The 15985-nt window shown below is 32.6% G+C and overlaps 1 protein-coding gene across 1 annotated transcript in view; it reads right to left on the minus strand.

Annotated features, from left to right (window-relative positions):
* The window catches only part of LOC103600044 (arf-GAP with Rho-GAP domain, ANK repeat and PH domain-containing protein 2-like), a 58048-nt gene extending 51343 nt beyond the window's left edge, over positions 1-6705 (minus strand). Inside the window, exons 1-3 of the mRNA XM_008584274.1 lie at positions 6596-6705; positions 3907-4054; positions 2270-2338 (exon numbers count right to left, since the gene is read on the minus strand). Coding sequence (XP_008582496.1) covers positions 2270-2338; positions 3907-4054; positions 6596-6699 — 321 coding nt within the window. The 5' untranslated portion in view covers positions 6700-6705. The remainder of the gene's footprint in view (positions 1-2269; positions 2339-3906; positions 4055-6595) is intronic.
* Positions 6706-15985: the final 9280 nt, after the last annotated feature.

The raw sequence follows: 15985 nt of genomic DNA on the forward strand, positions 1-15985 counted from the left end.
GGATAAGGAATCTACACAAATCAGCCACAACAATCACAATGCAATTTTTTAAAATCTCTCAAGATCTCAGTGTTCTCAAATACTCTTACATTCTTACTGAAATAATGAATCTGGCTAAAATGGAAATACACTGACTTCAACAACAGAAGTTGTAGGAGCCGGCACCAAGTACATTAACAGGATAAACAAAATGAGGAGTGAAAACGAGCCATATGTAATTATGCTCTAAGCTATAATGTGTGCACAATATCAATAAGTCTTGCTAAGTTTTCAAAAAGATGATATATTCAAAAGTTGAAATTTGAGATCAGAGCTGTATATTAAAACTAAAAATTAAGCAAATTTAGTAAGAAAAAATAAAAGTGAACTGATCGAATAAGGCAGACAATAAAGATAAGTTTTTATTTTAACCATCTTTGGCCAAGCATTAAGTACTAAGTTATTTGGGTCATTATTACAATCCAGAAGGCATACTAAGTGAAGAAGGTATAAGCCAGAAAATAAAAAAAACATAATCTATCACTATGTAGATTGAGAATATAAAGAAGCTTAACAAAGAACCAAATGAATCTATGGAAAATATTTTGAATAGCTTTTTTCAGAAATACCCTTAAGTTACACAACCATCCAATTTTTAAAAAATGCTCATAATGGAGAAATAATCATTCTGCAGTTAAATTTGCCTCAGCATAAAATCTAATGAGCAAATTTGTAGGGGAAACATTAAACATGCACTTTGAAGAAGTGTCTTCATTATTCTTGCACTACAGGCTTAGAAAAGTTTAATTCCAATTTTTCATCCTCACTTTTGATGCTACACAAAAATTCTAGAAAGGAACAGATACAGTTGACACTTTTGCATTTCACTATGTTGCATAAACAACTCTCCAAGAAGTACACATTTAAAAAATTTATAAAAGGAAACACAAAGAACTCAAAGAGTGAAGACAAAAAGAACAGCTAAGAAATTCAAATGGGGTAAGACATAGACTGTCAGAAAAATACTCTGGAAGAGAGTTTTGAATGGGTTAGAGAAAAACTCAAGCAAAAGAACAGATTTTTGCAAACTCCTCCACTTTTCTTTTCCAACTATTATATCTTACAGACATATATCTTATTGTACTTATACGGAATTTGAAAAGCATTCAAGATTTATTTCTTTACTGTAATATGAATATAAAAGATAAAAATGCAAAAGCACACTCCTACTTTAATGCCGAAGATTATCTCAGGCTCACACAATCCTTTATTTCATAACTGAAACCCTCCCACAAAAATGCGAATGTAAGAAAATTGATAATAAGCCAAATATCTTAGTGTTAAAGCTAACTCCTCTTGAAGCTGCATTAATTACTTTGGGACAAAATGGAGGAAATAATTCATTAAATAATTATCATCATCAGTACTAGTACTGGGTAATTAAGCCTTCCGTCATTTCCTTCATATGGAATGATAGTTCCAATGACTCCTCTAAATAGAAGTGGATATTTCAGAACTGAGGAGAATTTAGGATATGACTAATAAGGAAGCACTTGCCTTATTACCCGAGTGTAACTGTGAACAGAGTACATTTGACCCATGTCTGTTATTTACACTGGTACTCCTAATCCACTATAATTCCTAGTTACTAGATGATTAATGACCAACTTTAAGAAGTGCCAGTGAATACTCATTAAACAAGAAAAGGTGCCTTGGAAAAAAGCTTAGTGCAACCTGAACACACAAATCCCATACAATGTGACTGAGGAAAGCAAGACAGGACCTAGAAAAGTTGATTTAAGACAAAAATTAGATCACATTAGAAACATTTCCATTAATACAATCATCTGAAAGCATGCAGAGCAAAAGCATATAGGAAATAATTTATATTTCCAAAATCATAATGGAAAGAGTCATTAGGCTATCTGAATTTTCAATTTTGTCTAGTATTTCTCTGGCTTTAAATGCTTCTTTTGGCATCCTTGGCATTTTCAACTGTTTTTATAAATAAAAGTTTACTTTATAAAGGAAATATTGATAAGTAAATAAAAACTGATCTTTCCTTCTATAGTTTTAAGAGTTTACATTAACATATTCTGAGGTATGTATCAGGTTGCAGAATTATACAACTATTTTATCTAGGTTCTTTGTCCCCATTACTTTTACTTTGCTTCAAATAAGAACCTGAAAATACACACAGCAAATGTCTTTACACACAGCAAATTATCTTTACAATACAAGTTTCTGTGTTTTTCTTTAATTCTTTAGAGATCTAACTATTACTACTCACTTGAGTGTCTTTCCACTTGGTAATAAAGCTATTTTCTATGTCCATTTGTCTGACTTGATCTTCTTTAACCTGTTTAAAATATAATTTAGGACATTCTAATAATGTAGAAGACAAGGAATGATGGTACTCATCCTCACGTAACTTCAGGAATTTAAATACCAACAAATTAAAAATAAATGAGAATGGCCATCTTAATCAGCATGGGTCTACACAGCTAGGGCAGGAATAAAGCCAACAAGATAAGAGTCTCTAAGTTCAGAATGTTTTATGATGATACTGCTTCAGTCTGCAGATTGCATCAATGGAAGCCCTATTGGTAAGGAGATTTAACAATCAAAGAGGCTGATGACTGGTTTCTTAAAGTTCATGTAGGTTGACAAACAAGACTCATTTCTCAAACTGAAATGTTCATTAAGTGCTCATTAAATTTCTACCATTTAGTTAAAGTTGGGTTTAACATAACTATGAAGATAACCATTCAAAAATAAAAAATAAAGAAAGCATGTAAAGCCATACATCTTTTTTTTCTAATTCTTTCATTCCTCTGCATCAGATTACTGCAAAGAAGTTGCTATTGATCAAAAACAGTGGACACATATAGAAAGAAAGAAAGAATAGATCAAAAAGAAAAGAATCCACCAATTCTCATGTCCATTCCTGTATGAATTAAAACACCAGCAGTGTTACTTTATCAAAATAGTCCCTTTCCCTTTGCTAAGGAATCTTTTGAGTAGTTACTATAATGAGAATATAAAACCTCTACAAATGATAATCTATTACACTAAGCCAATTAGTTTCATCTCTTACATCCACCCTCCAGAAAACAATCAGTCTTACAAACACCATTTAATGCAGTGCTCAAAAAGTTAAATGACAAAACTGAGATACTACAATTAGTTAGGTGATGAAACTGGACCTCTAATGCAAATCATAGACTTATTTCCTCTATTTTTACTTTTTTGAACTATGAAATTCCTATTCTAGCAGTTTTCTGATGAAACATTAAAATATTAACTTCATAAAACAGCACATTGAAAAGTCAAATAATTAAAACAGAAATGATTTACTAAAAGCCATAGAATAATATTATTTCAGGATTTTTGTTTTTTCCAATTGGGGACATAATTTTTTAAAAAAACCTAAAATGCTTTCAGGCTAGCCAGTCAGTTCAGTTGGTAAGAGCATGGCCTTATAACATTAAGGTCACAGGTTCAGACCATGGACAGCTGCCAAAAAGAAAAAGAAAATGGGAAGAAAAAATGCTTTCAATTGTAGAATTTAACAGCCTGGTGTTTATTACTGAATTTGTTAAATTCATAACTTCACACTTCTTAGTAGACATATTTAATGCATATACATATACCAAAGAGAAAACACACACATACAAACTCTATAAATAGAACCATTCTGTCCAACAGTCACCAGATGGTAAAAAGCTTTAAAAGCAGCTAAATTTAAATGAATGGCTATAGCTTAAAAACAGAGTTATTTCTAAAATATTAAAGAAAATATAATTATCCTTTATTTTACCTATTTCTAAACATTCATAAAGACCAGAATAATATCCTAAAATATGTATCACTGTTTGCAAATGACAACAAAACCATTTTAACAAGGGCAGGAAATAAAATATTTACCTCAAATATTTCAACATAATTATTAATTAGGTCCTCGATTACATTCACTTCTTCACTAGTTTGTCCCTTAGTTTGAAACAAACAGGATGAGAAGACCAAGGCCAAGTTATGGGCATTCATGTGATTGATTTCTGAGCATTTCTGAACCCTGTTAGAGAAAAGCATAGCTAATTATGACACGCTTCTATTCAAAAATTTCATAGAACTGAAAGCCAGAAACTCATTTATCATTTTTTAAACACACAAATATTGAAGTTCTCTGACATAAAAAGTGCAGTGGTGATTTACAAAAAAAAAAGAAAGAAAAAGAACCAGCCATCACCCCAAGAAAGGGAAAGTTACATTGATGCAAATGTGCTAGATGATAACTGTAAGTGGTGCACATGGAAGTATCTGTGAATGGTCTCTATTTATTTGTCACTGACTGCACATATAGTAGCTGACAGACTGCCTGTTTAATTACATTTGGAAATTTTTTCAATAGGTACTAAACAAGGGAGACTAACGCTATAGATTCTAGAAAGTACTAGGAAAAGTGAGAAAACATGACAGCAATTTATATGATAATCAAAGAAAATCATAATAAAATGCCAAATTACATAGTAGAGACAGAGAAAGCAAATGCAATCATCATATGATTTACAAGATGCAAAAGGAATTGTAATTTAATAGAGGAGGATGTAATAATTATGAACATCCTCCCTCAAAACCACCTCTGTACTGTTACCACCCTAGACTGTAAATATCTGGAAAATCTGTATGCATGTAAGCCTCTGTTACTGTACTGTTACCACCCTAGACTGTAAATATCTGGAAAATCTGTATGCATGTAAGCCTCTGTTAAGGAGGAATTTAAGTATCTCACAGTCAGAGACTGTTGCTTTAATCACACTGTCCATAATAAATATCTGGGTGAATGGAATTAAATGGATGTTACTGATGAAGCAAGTGATCTTTTATCTAGGGTCAGGATGGAATTAAATGCTGAATCAACCTGACCTTATCTAAATTTACCTCTCAAACTTCTGACACTATCAAATATCCCTCCCTTTCTTGAGAATTCCTTTTATAACACCATTCTCCTTTGGTACCCTTAACCCTCTCTTATCTTAAGTTTTTGTGGCTAAGATAGTGGACACAATATAGTATATTTCCTTTTCTTCCTTTCTTTCTTTGCCCCAGATGTTGGCATTCCCAAGTGTTCCATAACCAGTCTGTTCAGTCTCTCTACTCACTCAGGCCTTCTCATCAGAAGCCCAAAAGAAACAATTTCCTAATTAGTTTCTCTGCTTCTTCCCAAACAATTCCATCATATGGGGTATTATCCAAAAACAGATTTGATCAGTCACTTCTTATCATTTAAATAAAATCTAAATGTTTTTGCATAACCTACAAAGCCTTCCACAACCTCCTGCCAGATAACTATAAGCCATTTCATCTTCCAGTAGTCTTATGTCCCAGAAAACATCCTTCATTCATTTCTCATACTTTTCTTTCATGTCCAGTTTATATGTCTCTTTAAATTTGAAGCATAAAAGCATTCCCTGGATCTCAACACACAATGAATCACTCTTCTCTCCTCTATAATTCTATGTTGAATGCTAAAATTCTGTACACTAAAATTTGTCCCAACATCTCATAGGTATAGACAAAGGACTATATAATGTAGACCTATATTTGTATGGTGTGATAAGAAAATCAGTTTTACCAAAAATGGAATTTACATGCATGAGAAGTAGTGGTTGTAAAAGAGAGATAAAGAGAACAGATGACAAATTGAGGAATATTTCTAAATCTAGACTCCAAATATGGTACTTATAGTAGAATTCAGCTTTATTGAAATTTATTCAAGAGAGTATTTAATCCACGCAAGAAGCTACAACAATATATTCCTTAAGCAAAATTTGTACTTTTCAAAATTTTTGTAATAATTCTTGCTGAGATCAAAACAAACAAAACTTTAGTTTTAACTTAAAAGGTTATTTTTGAACATCCTCATCCTTCAGAGCTCATTTCTCAAATCACCATTATATTCCTTACATCCTTCCAAATGCAGGGGGACTTTCATGTCCTGACACAGAAAATGTATTTGACTTTTAAAATTTCTTCGTCTGACCAATAGTCTGATAACAAAACATAGAGGTCAGGTAAGATATAAATTGATAATGAAGAATCAAGAGTTTATAGAGTCCACCATAAGAAACACTGTGCTCACAGAGATTCCTGTTCTAGAGTTCTTGTCCCCCAAAACACAATGAATCCCTCAATTTCTCTTGATAATTCCATGTTGCATACTAACATTCACTATGTTAAAATTTGTCCCAAGATTTCACAGTCATAGAGATAGGACTATACAATGTAGACTATATTTGTATGTGCAATAAAAAAATTGTTACTTTCTTCTCCAACTTCCCACCCAAATGAGTTTTAAAATTCTTGCTTATGCACTGAAAGCATTTGAGGATGCTGTATATGATTATTACTGATTCATTTAAGAAATTCTCCAGTGCTATTTATCTGTAAATGTCACTTAATTACAGACAGAATCACTGAAGTGATAGTTCTCAAAAGATGGGGAAAGATTCACAGCTACATGCAGAAGGTTAATCACACTACTTTAAATTTAAGAAATAACGACCTATTGAGTGCCTTGTTTGAAATGTCTAGAAAAGTTCACAAATTCATCCACCTGTACAAGTGTTCAATTATAGCTGCCAATGTTGCTCGGTTGACCCCTGGAAGAGTACGTATAAAAGCTCCATACTTTTTAATTCTTTCCTTGTCATCTTGCATATCTGGAGGAAAAAAGAAAAATCTTTAGGCCGAATCACCTATATTTTTAATTGCTTTTTAACAGCATTTTAAAACAATAATCACAAGTGTATTTCAATACGTGATGCAATCAGATTTTAGTAGAAAAAAATCAAACTTGTAAAGTAACTGCCTATAATTCTGGAAAAGCATTTATTTACATAAATATAACATGGCTATATGCTATAGCTTTTATAATTTGTAATTTAAAATAAAGCATTTACAAAATGGAAAGTTTGGAGGGGTTATATTTTTAATCTTCTATTTTATGGGCTCCTGAACTTTAACTTAACAGGAATACATTCAATAAATTACTCAAATTAGAGTACAAATTATAATTTAAAATAAAGCATTTACAAAATGGAAAGTTTGGAGGGGTTATATTTTTAATCTTCTACTTTATGGGCTCCTGAACTTTAACTTAACAGGAATACATTCAATAAATTACTCAAATTAGAGTACAAATTGAAGAGATAAGCCAGAAGTATTTCAACTCTGGTTACATAAATGTTTCATTATTTGTATTTGAAAATGACATTTCTGATTTTTCTTTATGAAATTACAAAAATCTTTCCAAAGCTATGAACCATCCCAGAGCTGTGAACATTGTGTTACCTCTCTGATCTATGTAATGGGGTTTTTACCAGCCCTGGTGCCTTCAACTATTTGGAAAAGATCAGAGGACAATGAAAGAAGTCATGTACAGGCCTTAATACTATGATCCAGACTTAGAGGAAGATGGACGCTCTGCCTTTGTCCTGGACAGAAATTGGGTGGTTCATGGAGTGGAAGATGAGAAGCAATTATTCTCCACTATCCTAACCCCAAAAAACCAGAGACAAGAGAAACTAGAGACAGGAATCTCCAGAGTTCTAGACTCTAGAAGATGTATACTGGTGTTTTGGACTAACCTACTGTCTGATAGAGGAAATAAAAAATCATTCGTCAAATAAAAGCTTTTTCTGACTTTCTAACTCAAGGGATTACACATATATTCCCTTTCAAGTCCTGACCACCTTTACAAACGAGACCTTTTCATTTCCTGCTCAGCCCTATGTGTTCTATTCACTGAAAGCCAGCAGCACATTAATGATTATTTAAAAGTACATGGTCACTTGTCAAGGACATTAGGATCCCTGGGAATGTAAGAAACTCTGTGACACATTTTTCAAGTACACTCTTATTCAAAACTGCAAGTGATATCTCTTTTGTACTGATTTCACCTGCATATGAGATCTATAAAAGTAAATGTAGTCATATCGACTTAAGTACTGTAGTAGATGTCTAAAAGCAAAAGGGGAAAACAACCAAAGACTACATTCAAAGACTATACTGGAAACGAATTAAAAATTATTTATTACCCCCAGCATAATCCAAACATTTACCCAAATGTCATCCAGTTTCTAACCATAGGAGTAATTACCTTTATTCGATAAAATTTAATTAATACTATTACACTTAAAATAAGATAGTCATGCTGGCATAGCATATTTTCATACATCTTATCAGAATAAAATAGATATTTTCAAAATAAAGCTAATTTTGAAAATTAAAACTTGAAAATAAAACTCAGGAAAGATTTCAGGTCATACAGAAAATACAATGAGCAATTCAACTAGCTACAGAATTCAGTCAATTTAATAGTGTTCTTAGAAGAACAGAACTTCTCTCATATACACAGGTGGCATGTCACTACAAAGCATTCTTGGCCTCAGGTACATAGGATGCTAGAAAGTTCTCTCCAATGAAATCACCCAGAGAGTTCTGCCTTATCCTTGTCAGATCCAACATGGGGCACTTCTGAAGGGGCTGGCTTTTATACTGGATCTAACACCAAAAGACTTAAAGGCTATTTGACCCATTATTCAAAGTCTTATCCAAGTAAATTCTTAAAGAATTCACATCCACGTAAAAGGTGAACATATTCCCTTCTGACACATACCTATCACTTGCCAACTATCTCGTCCGCTTAGTAGACTGACAACAGTATACACTTCTTCATCAATGAGTTTGACAACTTTAGTAAAAAATATATTTTTCACATATTTTCAATAACTTATTTTCCACAATAAATACAAATTATAAGTCTTTATAAAATAGATACTACAAATAACTTCATAGTTATAAATTACAATACAATTTTTAATATGAGGGTTAGAAGGTAATTAGCCTTAAAGAGACGTATTTATCTAATTCCGTATTTTATATCCCAGAAAATTACACTATCAACTCTTCTCATTACAAAGTAAATAAAAGGTGCATAAGCCATGAAAAACTTTATTTTAATAGCAATACCACTCTCTTTTTGCTGACACTAATAAAGTTCGTTCTTGGGATAATTTTCAAACTATGGCTGTTTAGTGACATCATTTCAAAATTAATCCCTTCACGTACATTATTTATGTTTCAGATTAAACAAATACTTTCACTGAAAAAAACCTATTTCTCAACAGAGGAACATCATATAGCCAAATTCAAAACCCATTTTTCAAAAAAAAAGTTGAAACATTAAATGTATAAGAAAGATATAGATCAGTACATATGTTATAATTCACAAATAAAGTTTAAAAACTGAAAGAAAATGAAGATTAAAAATAATCATTTTGAAAATGGTGTTATATAAGAAATTCGCAACCCTCAGTGTTGCCCCCGTACCGGACCGGGACCGGCAACGGGATTGCAACCCTTGCCGTTGCTCCCGCGCCTCGCTCAGCCAGTGAGCGGAAACCGGTCTGCATGTGGGATCTTAACCCTCGGGCGGGAGCGCCGCCGCGCTTCCCAAGCGGCGCACTTATCCAGTGCGCCACCGGGCCGGCCCTCTTTGTGTATTTTGACCTTGCTATTTTTGCTATCTGACTGAACTTTGGGATTTTATTTTATTCAATGGGGGTATAAACCATTTCCATCAATATTTATTCTAATGTTCAAATTACCCCAAATTTGGCCAGTTGGATTCCTTTCCAACCGGTTCCATATCCTTTCGATGTGTCCACAGCATTTTTGGAGCACTTCCTCACTTTATGGTACAGGAAGATGTTCTAGGCATTTCCTCCAAAATCACTGATTCTTTTGGTGGAGAATGGTCTTTACAAACCAAGATTTGGGTACTAGGTATGTTTATTGCTACTGACAGGACATTGCTTTTAGATATGTTCATCAGATAGCCTAGGAAATATACGTGTGTGGATGTATATATGCACCTACACACAATCACACATATGTGTAGGCATACATCAGACACCCATACATTTATATTTATAAGGTACACACATGTATATATATGTTTATGCACACATACACATATATAGATTCATATTTATTTCTATATCTACCTTAATATTTTTAGTCTGATATTTCTATTTCCAGGCCAGCACTGCCTAGTGCATTCTAGCCTTTCTGCATTTCTAACTCCTTTCTCCAATGTAGCTTTCATAAAGAAACCTAGCTTCTATTACCCTCAATATAGTAACACTTTTGCCATGCTGGAGTACATGTAATGCAGTTTCAAAATTGCTAGCACATACCACTGTAAAAAAAAGCAAGCCTACAAACTAGAATTAAATAATCTGTTTACAGTGTTTTAGCTTAAATGTACAAAAAGTGAAATGCACACATCTCAACTGTACAATTCAATAAGTTTTGATGAATGTACCAATGATCCTTTTTAAAAATAGAATACACTATTTCCAGTTTCCTCATACTATTCCCAGTCAATCTCTCTTTCCCAGAGGCAATCACTTTTCTGATTTTTTTTGTAACCATAGATTAGTTCTGCCTGTTCTAGGACTTCATATAAATGGAAATATATTCTCTCTGTGACTGGCTTTTTTTCACTCAAAGCATTGTGTCTGTGCGATTCATCCATAATATTGCATATATCAATATTTTGTTATTTTTTATTGCTGAGTAGTATTGCATTGAACATACCATGATTATTAATGCATTGTTCTGTTGATGGTTATTTGGGTTTATTTTGGCTTGGGAGTATTATGAATAAAGGTTCTTGTAAAAGTCTTTTTTTGTAGATATATGTTTTAATTACTCTTAGGTAAATGCCTAGAAATAGGATTATTGGGTAATAGGAAACGTCTACATGGGATCTCCAAAAAGTTTATGGAAAATGCATATTATGAAAAAAACTATGCATGGACTTCAAAGGGATTTTTGGAGCCACAATAAAGTCTCACTAATTTGTTATAAAATGTCTGAACAGAACCTAGTTTGAGGCACGACAAAGGATAGAACATTAGTTTAAAAAGAGCTCCTATCACAGCATCATGAATTCTGCTAAAACTGAAGTAAGAACAAACATTAAATTTATGGTGATGCTTGGGTGGAAGAATGGTGAAATCATTGATGCTTTACAATAAGTTTATGGGGACAATGTCCCCCCAAAATCAGTAGTTTACAAATGGATAATTCGTTTTAAGGAGGGACCAGACAATGCAGAAAATGAAACTTGCAGCAGCAGACCACATCAATTTGTGAGGAAAAAATGAATCTTGTTTGCACCCTAACTGAAGAGAACCAATGATTGACAACAGAAACAATAGCCAGCACCATAGACATCTCAGCTGGTTCAGCTTACACAATTTTGACTTAAAAATTGAGCAAACTTTCCATTGGATGGGTGCCAAAACTGCTGCACCCAGATCAGTTGAAGACAAGAGCAGAACTTTAATGGAAATTTTAAACAGGTGGGATCAAGATCCTGAAGCGTTTCTTTGAAGATCTGAAGAAACAGGACATGAAACTTGGCTTTACCAGTACAATCCTGGAGACAAAGCACAATCATAGCAATGGCTACTGAGAGGTGGAATGGTCCAGTCAAAACAAACATGGACTGGTCTAGAGCAAAGGTCATGACAACAGATTTTGGGATGCTCAAGGCATTTTGCTTGTTAACTTTTGGAGGGCCAAAGACTGATAAGATCTGCTTATTAAGAGAGTGTTTTGAGAAAGTTAGCCAAAGCTTTACAGAAAAACACCTGGGAAAGCTTCACCAGAGAGTTCTTTTCTACCACAATGCTCATGCTCATTCCTTCATTAAACATAGGGGATTTTGCAAGAATTTTGATGGGACATCTTTAGGCATCCACCTTATAGTCCTGATTTGGATCCTCTGACTTCTTTTTTGTTTCCTTATCTTAAAAAATGTTTAAAGGATTTTTAATCCACTTGGATCTTAAATCCATTTCTCTTCAGTTAATAATGTACAAAAGACTGTATTGACACAGTTAAATTCCCAGGGCTGTCAGTTCTTTCAAGGTGAATTTAAAGGCTGGTATCATTATTTACAAAAGTGTCTTTTAAACTGATGGAGATTGTGTGGAAGAATAAAGTTTATAAATTTTATTTTTATCTTTTAATTCCATTTTTCCATGAACTTCTTGAAGTCCTCTCTTATGTTTAACTTCAAAAGAAAATGCCAAAACTTTCCCCAAATTGGTTGTATTATTTACATTCCCACCAGCAACATAACATCTGAAAGCTTACTTTATGCCATATCTTTGCCATGATTTGGTATCAACAACTTTTTACAAGTCATGCTAGAGCATATGCAGTGGTACCTAATTGTGATTTTACTTGTCATGTTCTAATGAATAATAAAATATAACATTTTTTCAATTGATTAGTGGCTATTTGTATATTTTCCTTTTGAAAGTCTTTTGCCTATGTTTAAAATATTGATTTTTGTCTTCTTTTATTATTGAGCTTTAGTAGTCCTTTCTATATCACGGATACAAGTAACCAGGCAGCTACAAATTTCTCTCTAAGTGCTGCTGTAGCTATATTGCACAAATTGTTTTAAATATCATCCATTTTCAAACATTTTTAATTTTTCTTTTGATCTCTTTTTTTGGGTTACTTGTATGTGTGTTTTAAATTTTCTAATATTTTAAATTTTATAGATATTTTATTGGTATTTATTTTTAATTAAATTCAAATGAGGTTAGAGAGCATATTTTATAAAATTGCAACCATTTTAAGTTTACTGAGATTTCCAGATGTCCAACATATGGTCTATGTATTTTTTAAAATGTGTATTTTCTTTTTGGGTATTTCTAGTATTCTAAAAATACTGATTAGATCAAGGTAGTTGATAGGAGAAAAATAGTTAAGCAGTAGGTCATCAATCCATTCTTTTGTATTACTGGGAGATTCCTCCTTAAAAAAAAAAAAGTCAGGTGCCTTGGTGGTAATGATAAAAACCTCTTAGCTAGCAAATTAATAATATTTAAATTGGAATAGTCTTTATCTATGGAAAGCTTTCAGCTTAATATTCCAGATCTAGTATTGTTTTGTGATAAAGAAACCTAGACCTTACAGATTTATAGGTCATGGCTGCCTGAAAAATGTTGCATAAACTATGGAACTATTTTGGTATAAACTGGACATATTTCAGGACCGAGGTAACTCTTTTCTGAATAAGTAATATAGCCATGTACCTTAGTTAGAGACTCTAATGTTAATCTGTACTGAAGCACATCTGATGTATGAGTAAGGATCTTAGGAGATGCATTGACAGTTATGGACCATTTCCTGCTTGCCCAAGCCTAGTAATTACTTGTATCCTTGATATTTTTGGTAAAGTTTGTTATTGGATAAGATCTCTGATTCGTGTGAATCTGATTTGACAATTCAGATTTTTGTATCATCTCAATAATGTAGTTCAGTTCTATTTCTTTACTGATTTCTTTAAAATTTTAATATTTTCTAAAAATTATATTGAAAATAGTAGGAAATATGCATCATCGAAGAATAGAATAATTTGTTATCTACTGGAGATAAAAGCAAACTATATATAAATTTTATTTTTAGGTTATAACCATATAAATTGCTATCTGAATTAGTCAATAATTTATATTTACCAGAGGCATTGGCAGAGGATTAAAGTAATCTCTCGTTTGTTATATTGGGGGGATTAAATAGGTCTTGTGGCATCTAAAGCAACAGGAAGCCAAACAGAGAGGTGATCCTGGATAACTTTTAGCCTGTTAGCCTATGCATATTTGAAGCAGTACATCTGTCAGAAATTAGTTGGCTTCATGTCTGTGGGTTTATTTCTGGACTCCACTCTGTTCTACTGATCTATTTTTCTATCTTTTTGCCAATAACATGCTATCTTGATTAATGTAGCTTTATGGTAACTCTTGAAATAAGGTAGTGTGAGTCTTCCAACTTTGTTGTCTTTTTTTCAAAAGTATTTTGGCTATTCAAATTTATTTGCTTTTCAGTATACTTTTTAGCATCTATAAAATTGCCTGCTGTAAATAAAGTGACTAAAGGATGCTACAAGATCTCTTGTACCTGTATCTCTAAGGTGCTTCACAGTGTCTGCACTTCCCTTGCCTTTACCAGTTCACCAACTGTTACAGCTGAAGTCTTTGATTGGTGTTGGGTAGCATCTGTCCCACCTACATAAGTGTTCGTCTACTTTCTTTTCCAGCAGACTCCTGTATATTCTGAGATTTGGGGTTAGTAGGATACCTTGTGACTTCAGCTCTCTGATGGGTTCAAGGAAAGTCATACACTTTTAGTTTGTATGTCTTATTTCCTTGTTTAAATGTGAGAATGAAGGAATTTAGCAAGAAGAGATTCTCTTTAGTTTTTTATATCCCTAGGAATCTTACTGATTTTTTAACCAATTATTTTTATCAGTTATTGAGTGAAAGAGTTAAAAGTCATTAGCTGTCATTGTCAATATATCTATTTATCCTAATTTTTGTATATGTTTTATTTCTTGTATTTTAAAGATCTGTTATTTTGTACATAAACATTTAAGATTGTTATGTCTTCCTGTTTATAATTTACTCTTTATTATTAAATGTTCATGTCTCTTATTATTAAAAAAATTGAATTTTACTGGTCTTATATTAATATGGTCACTCTAGCTTTCTTATGCTTACTGTTTTTATGGTGTATCTTCTATCCTTTTACTTTCAATCCACCTTTAACTTAATAAGTTAGGTATATTTTTTATAGATAACCGATAGGTAGACCATGCTTTTAATCCAGACTCACAATCTGTAGGTTTTAATTGGAGTTTTAAAAAAACAATCAAATTCATTTATATTCAATGTCATTTATTGATATAGTTAGATTCATGTTTACTATCTTTCTCTGAATTTTCTGGTTTGTTTTTTTTCTTCACCATTTTCTGAATTTTTGGTTTATTTAAGTGTATTTTTAGTGTTGCATTTTAATTCCTTCACTGCATTTCTGGTTTATAAAATTTGGCATTTTTTAGTTATTTGCTCTGGGGATAATAATGCGAATCATAAATTGATCATGGTATGCTTAGAATTAATGCTGTATACTTCATGTAAACTTTAAAAAATGTGTAATGATATACATTTGCTCCTACAGAGTATTAAAACTAGTTACATCTTTTGTGAAAAATATATAGTCTTCTATATTAACCTACATATTTACATATTTATTATTTTTTCCATCTAGTAGTATTCTTCCTTAGCCTGTAGAATTTTTTTCTTTCTTTCTGAATTTCTGTCTACATGTAACAAATACTTTCACTTTTTGTTTATTTATGTATTTTAAATTTTATTTTATCAATATACAGTGTAGTAGATTTTCATGTCCTTTTAACAAATCCTCCCTCTCCCATCCCTCCCCCCCCACCCATCAACATCATATCTGTTCAATTGTCTTAACAAGTTCAGGGAATTGTGATTGTTGTATATTCTTTCCCACCAGCCCTGTTTGTTTGTGTATTTATTTATTTATTTTTAGATCTCAATAAGTGAGAACATGTGGTATTTCTTTTTCTGTGCCTGACTTATTTCACTTAATAGACTTTTTTATAAGTACATCCATGTAGTAACTCATTCTTTTTTATAGCAGAGTAGTATTCCACTGTGTAGATATACCACAGTTTCCTTATCCACTCATCTGATGATGGACATTTGGCCTGGTTCCAACTTTTGCCTATTGCAAATAGTGCTGCAATAAACATTGGCATACAAGTATCCCTTTGACATGATGATTTCCATTCCTCTGGGTATATTCCCAGCAGTGGAATAGCTAGGTCATATGGTAAATCTATCTGTAATTGTTTGAGGAACCTCCAAACCATTTTCCATAAAGACTGCACCATTTTTCAGTCCCACCAACACTGTATGAGAGTTCCTTTTTCTCCACAACCTCACCAGCATTTATCATTCTCAGCCTTTTGGATATTAGCCATCCTAACTGGAGTGAGATGATATCTCAGTGTACTTTTGATTTGCATTTTCCAAATGCTGAGTGA

The sequence above is a fragment of the Galeopterus variegatus genome, unplaced genomic scaffold, assembly GCF_000696425.1.
Source record: "Galeopterus variegatus unplaced genomic scaffold, G_variegatus-3.0.2 Scaffold3198, whole genome shotgun sequence".
Taxonomy (NCBI): domain Eukaryota; kingdom Metazoa; phylum Chordata; class Mammalia; order Dermoptera; family Cynocephalidae; genus Galeopterus; species Galeopterus variegatus.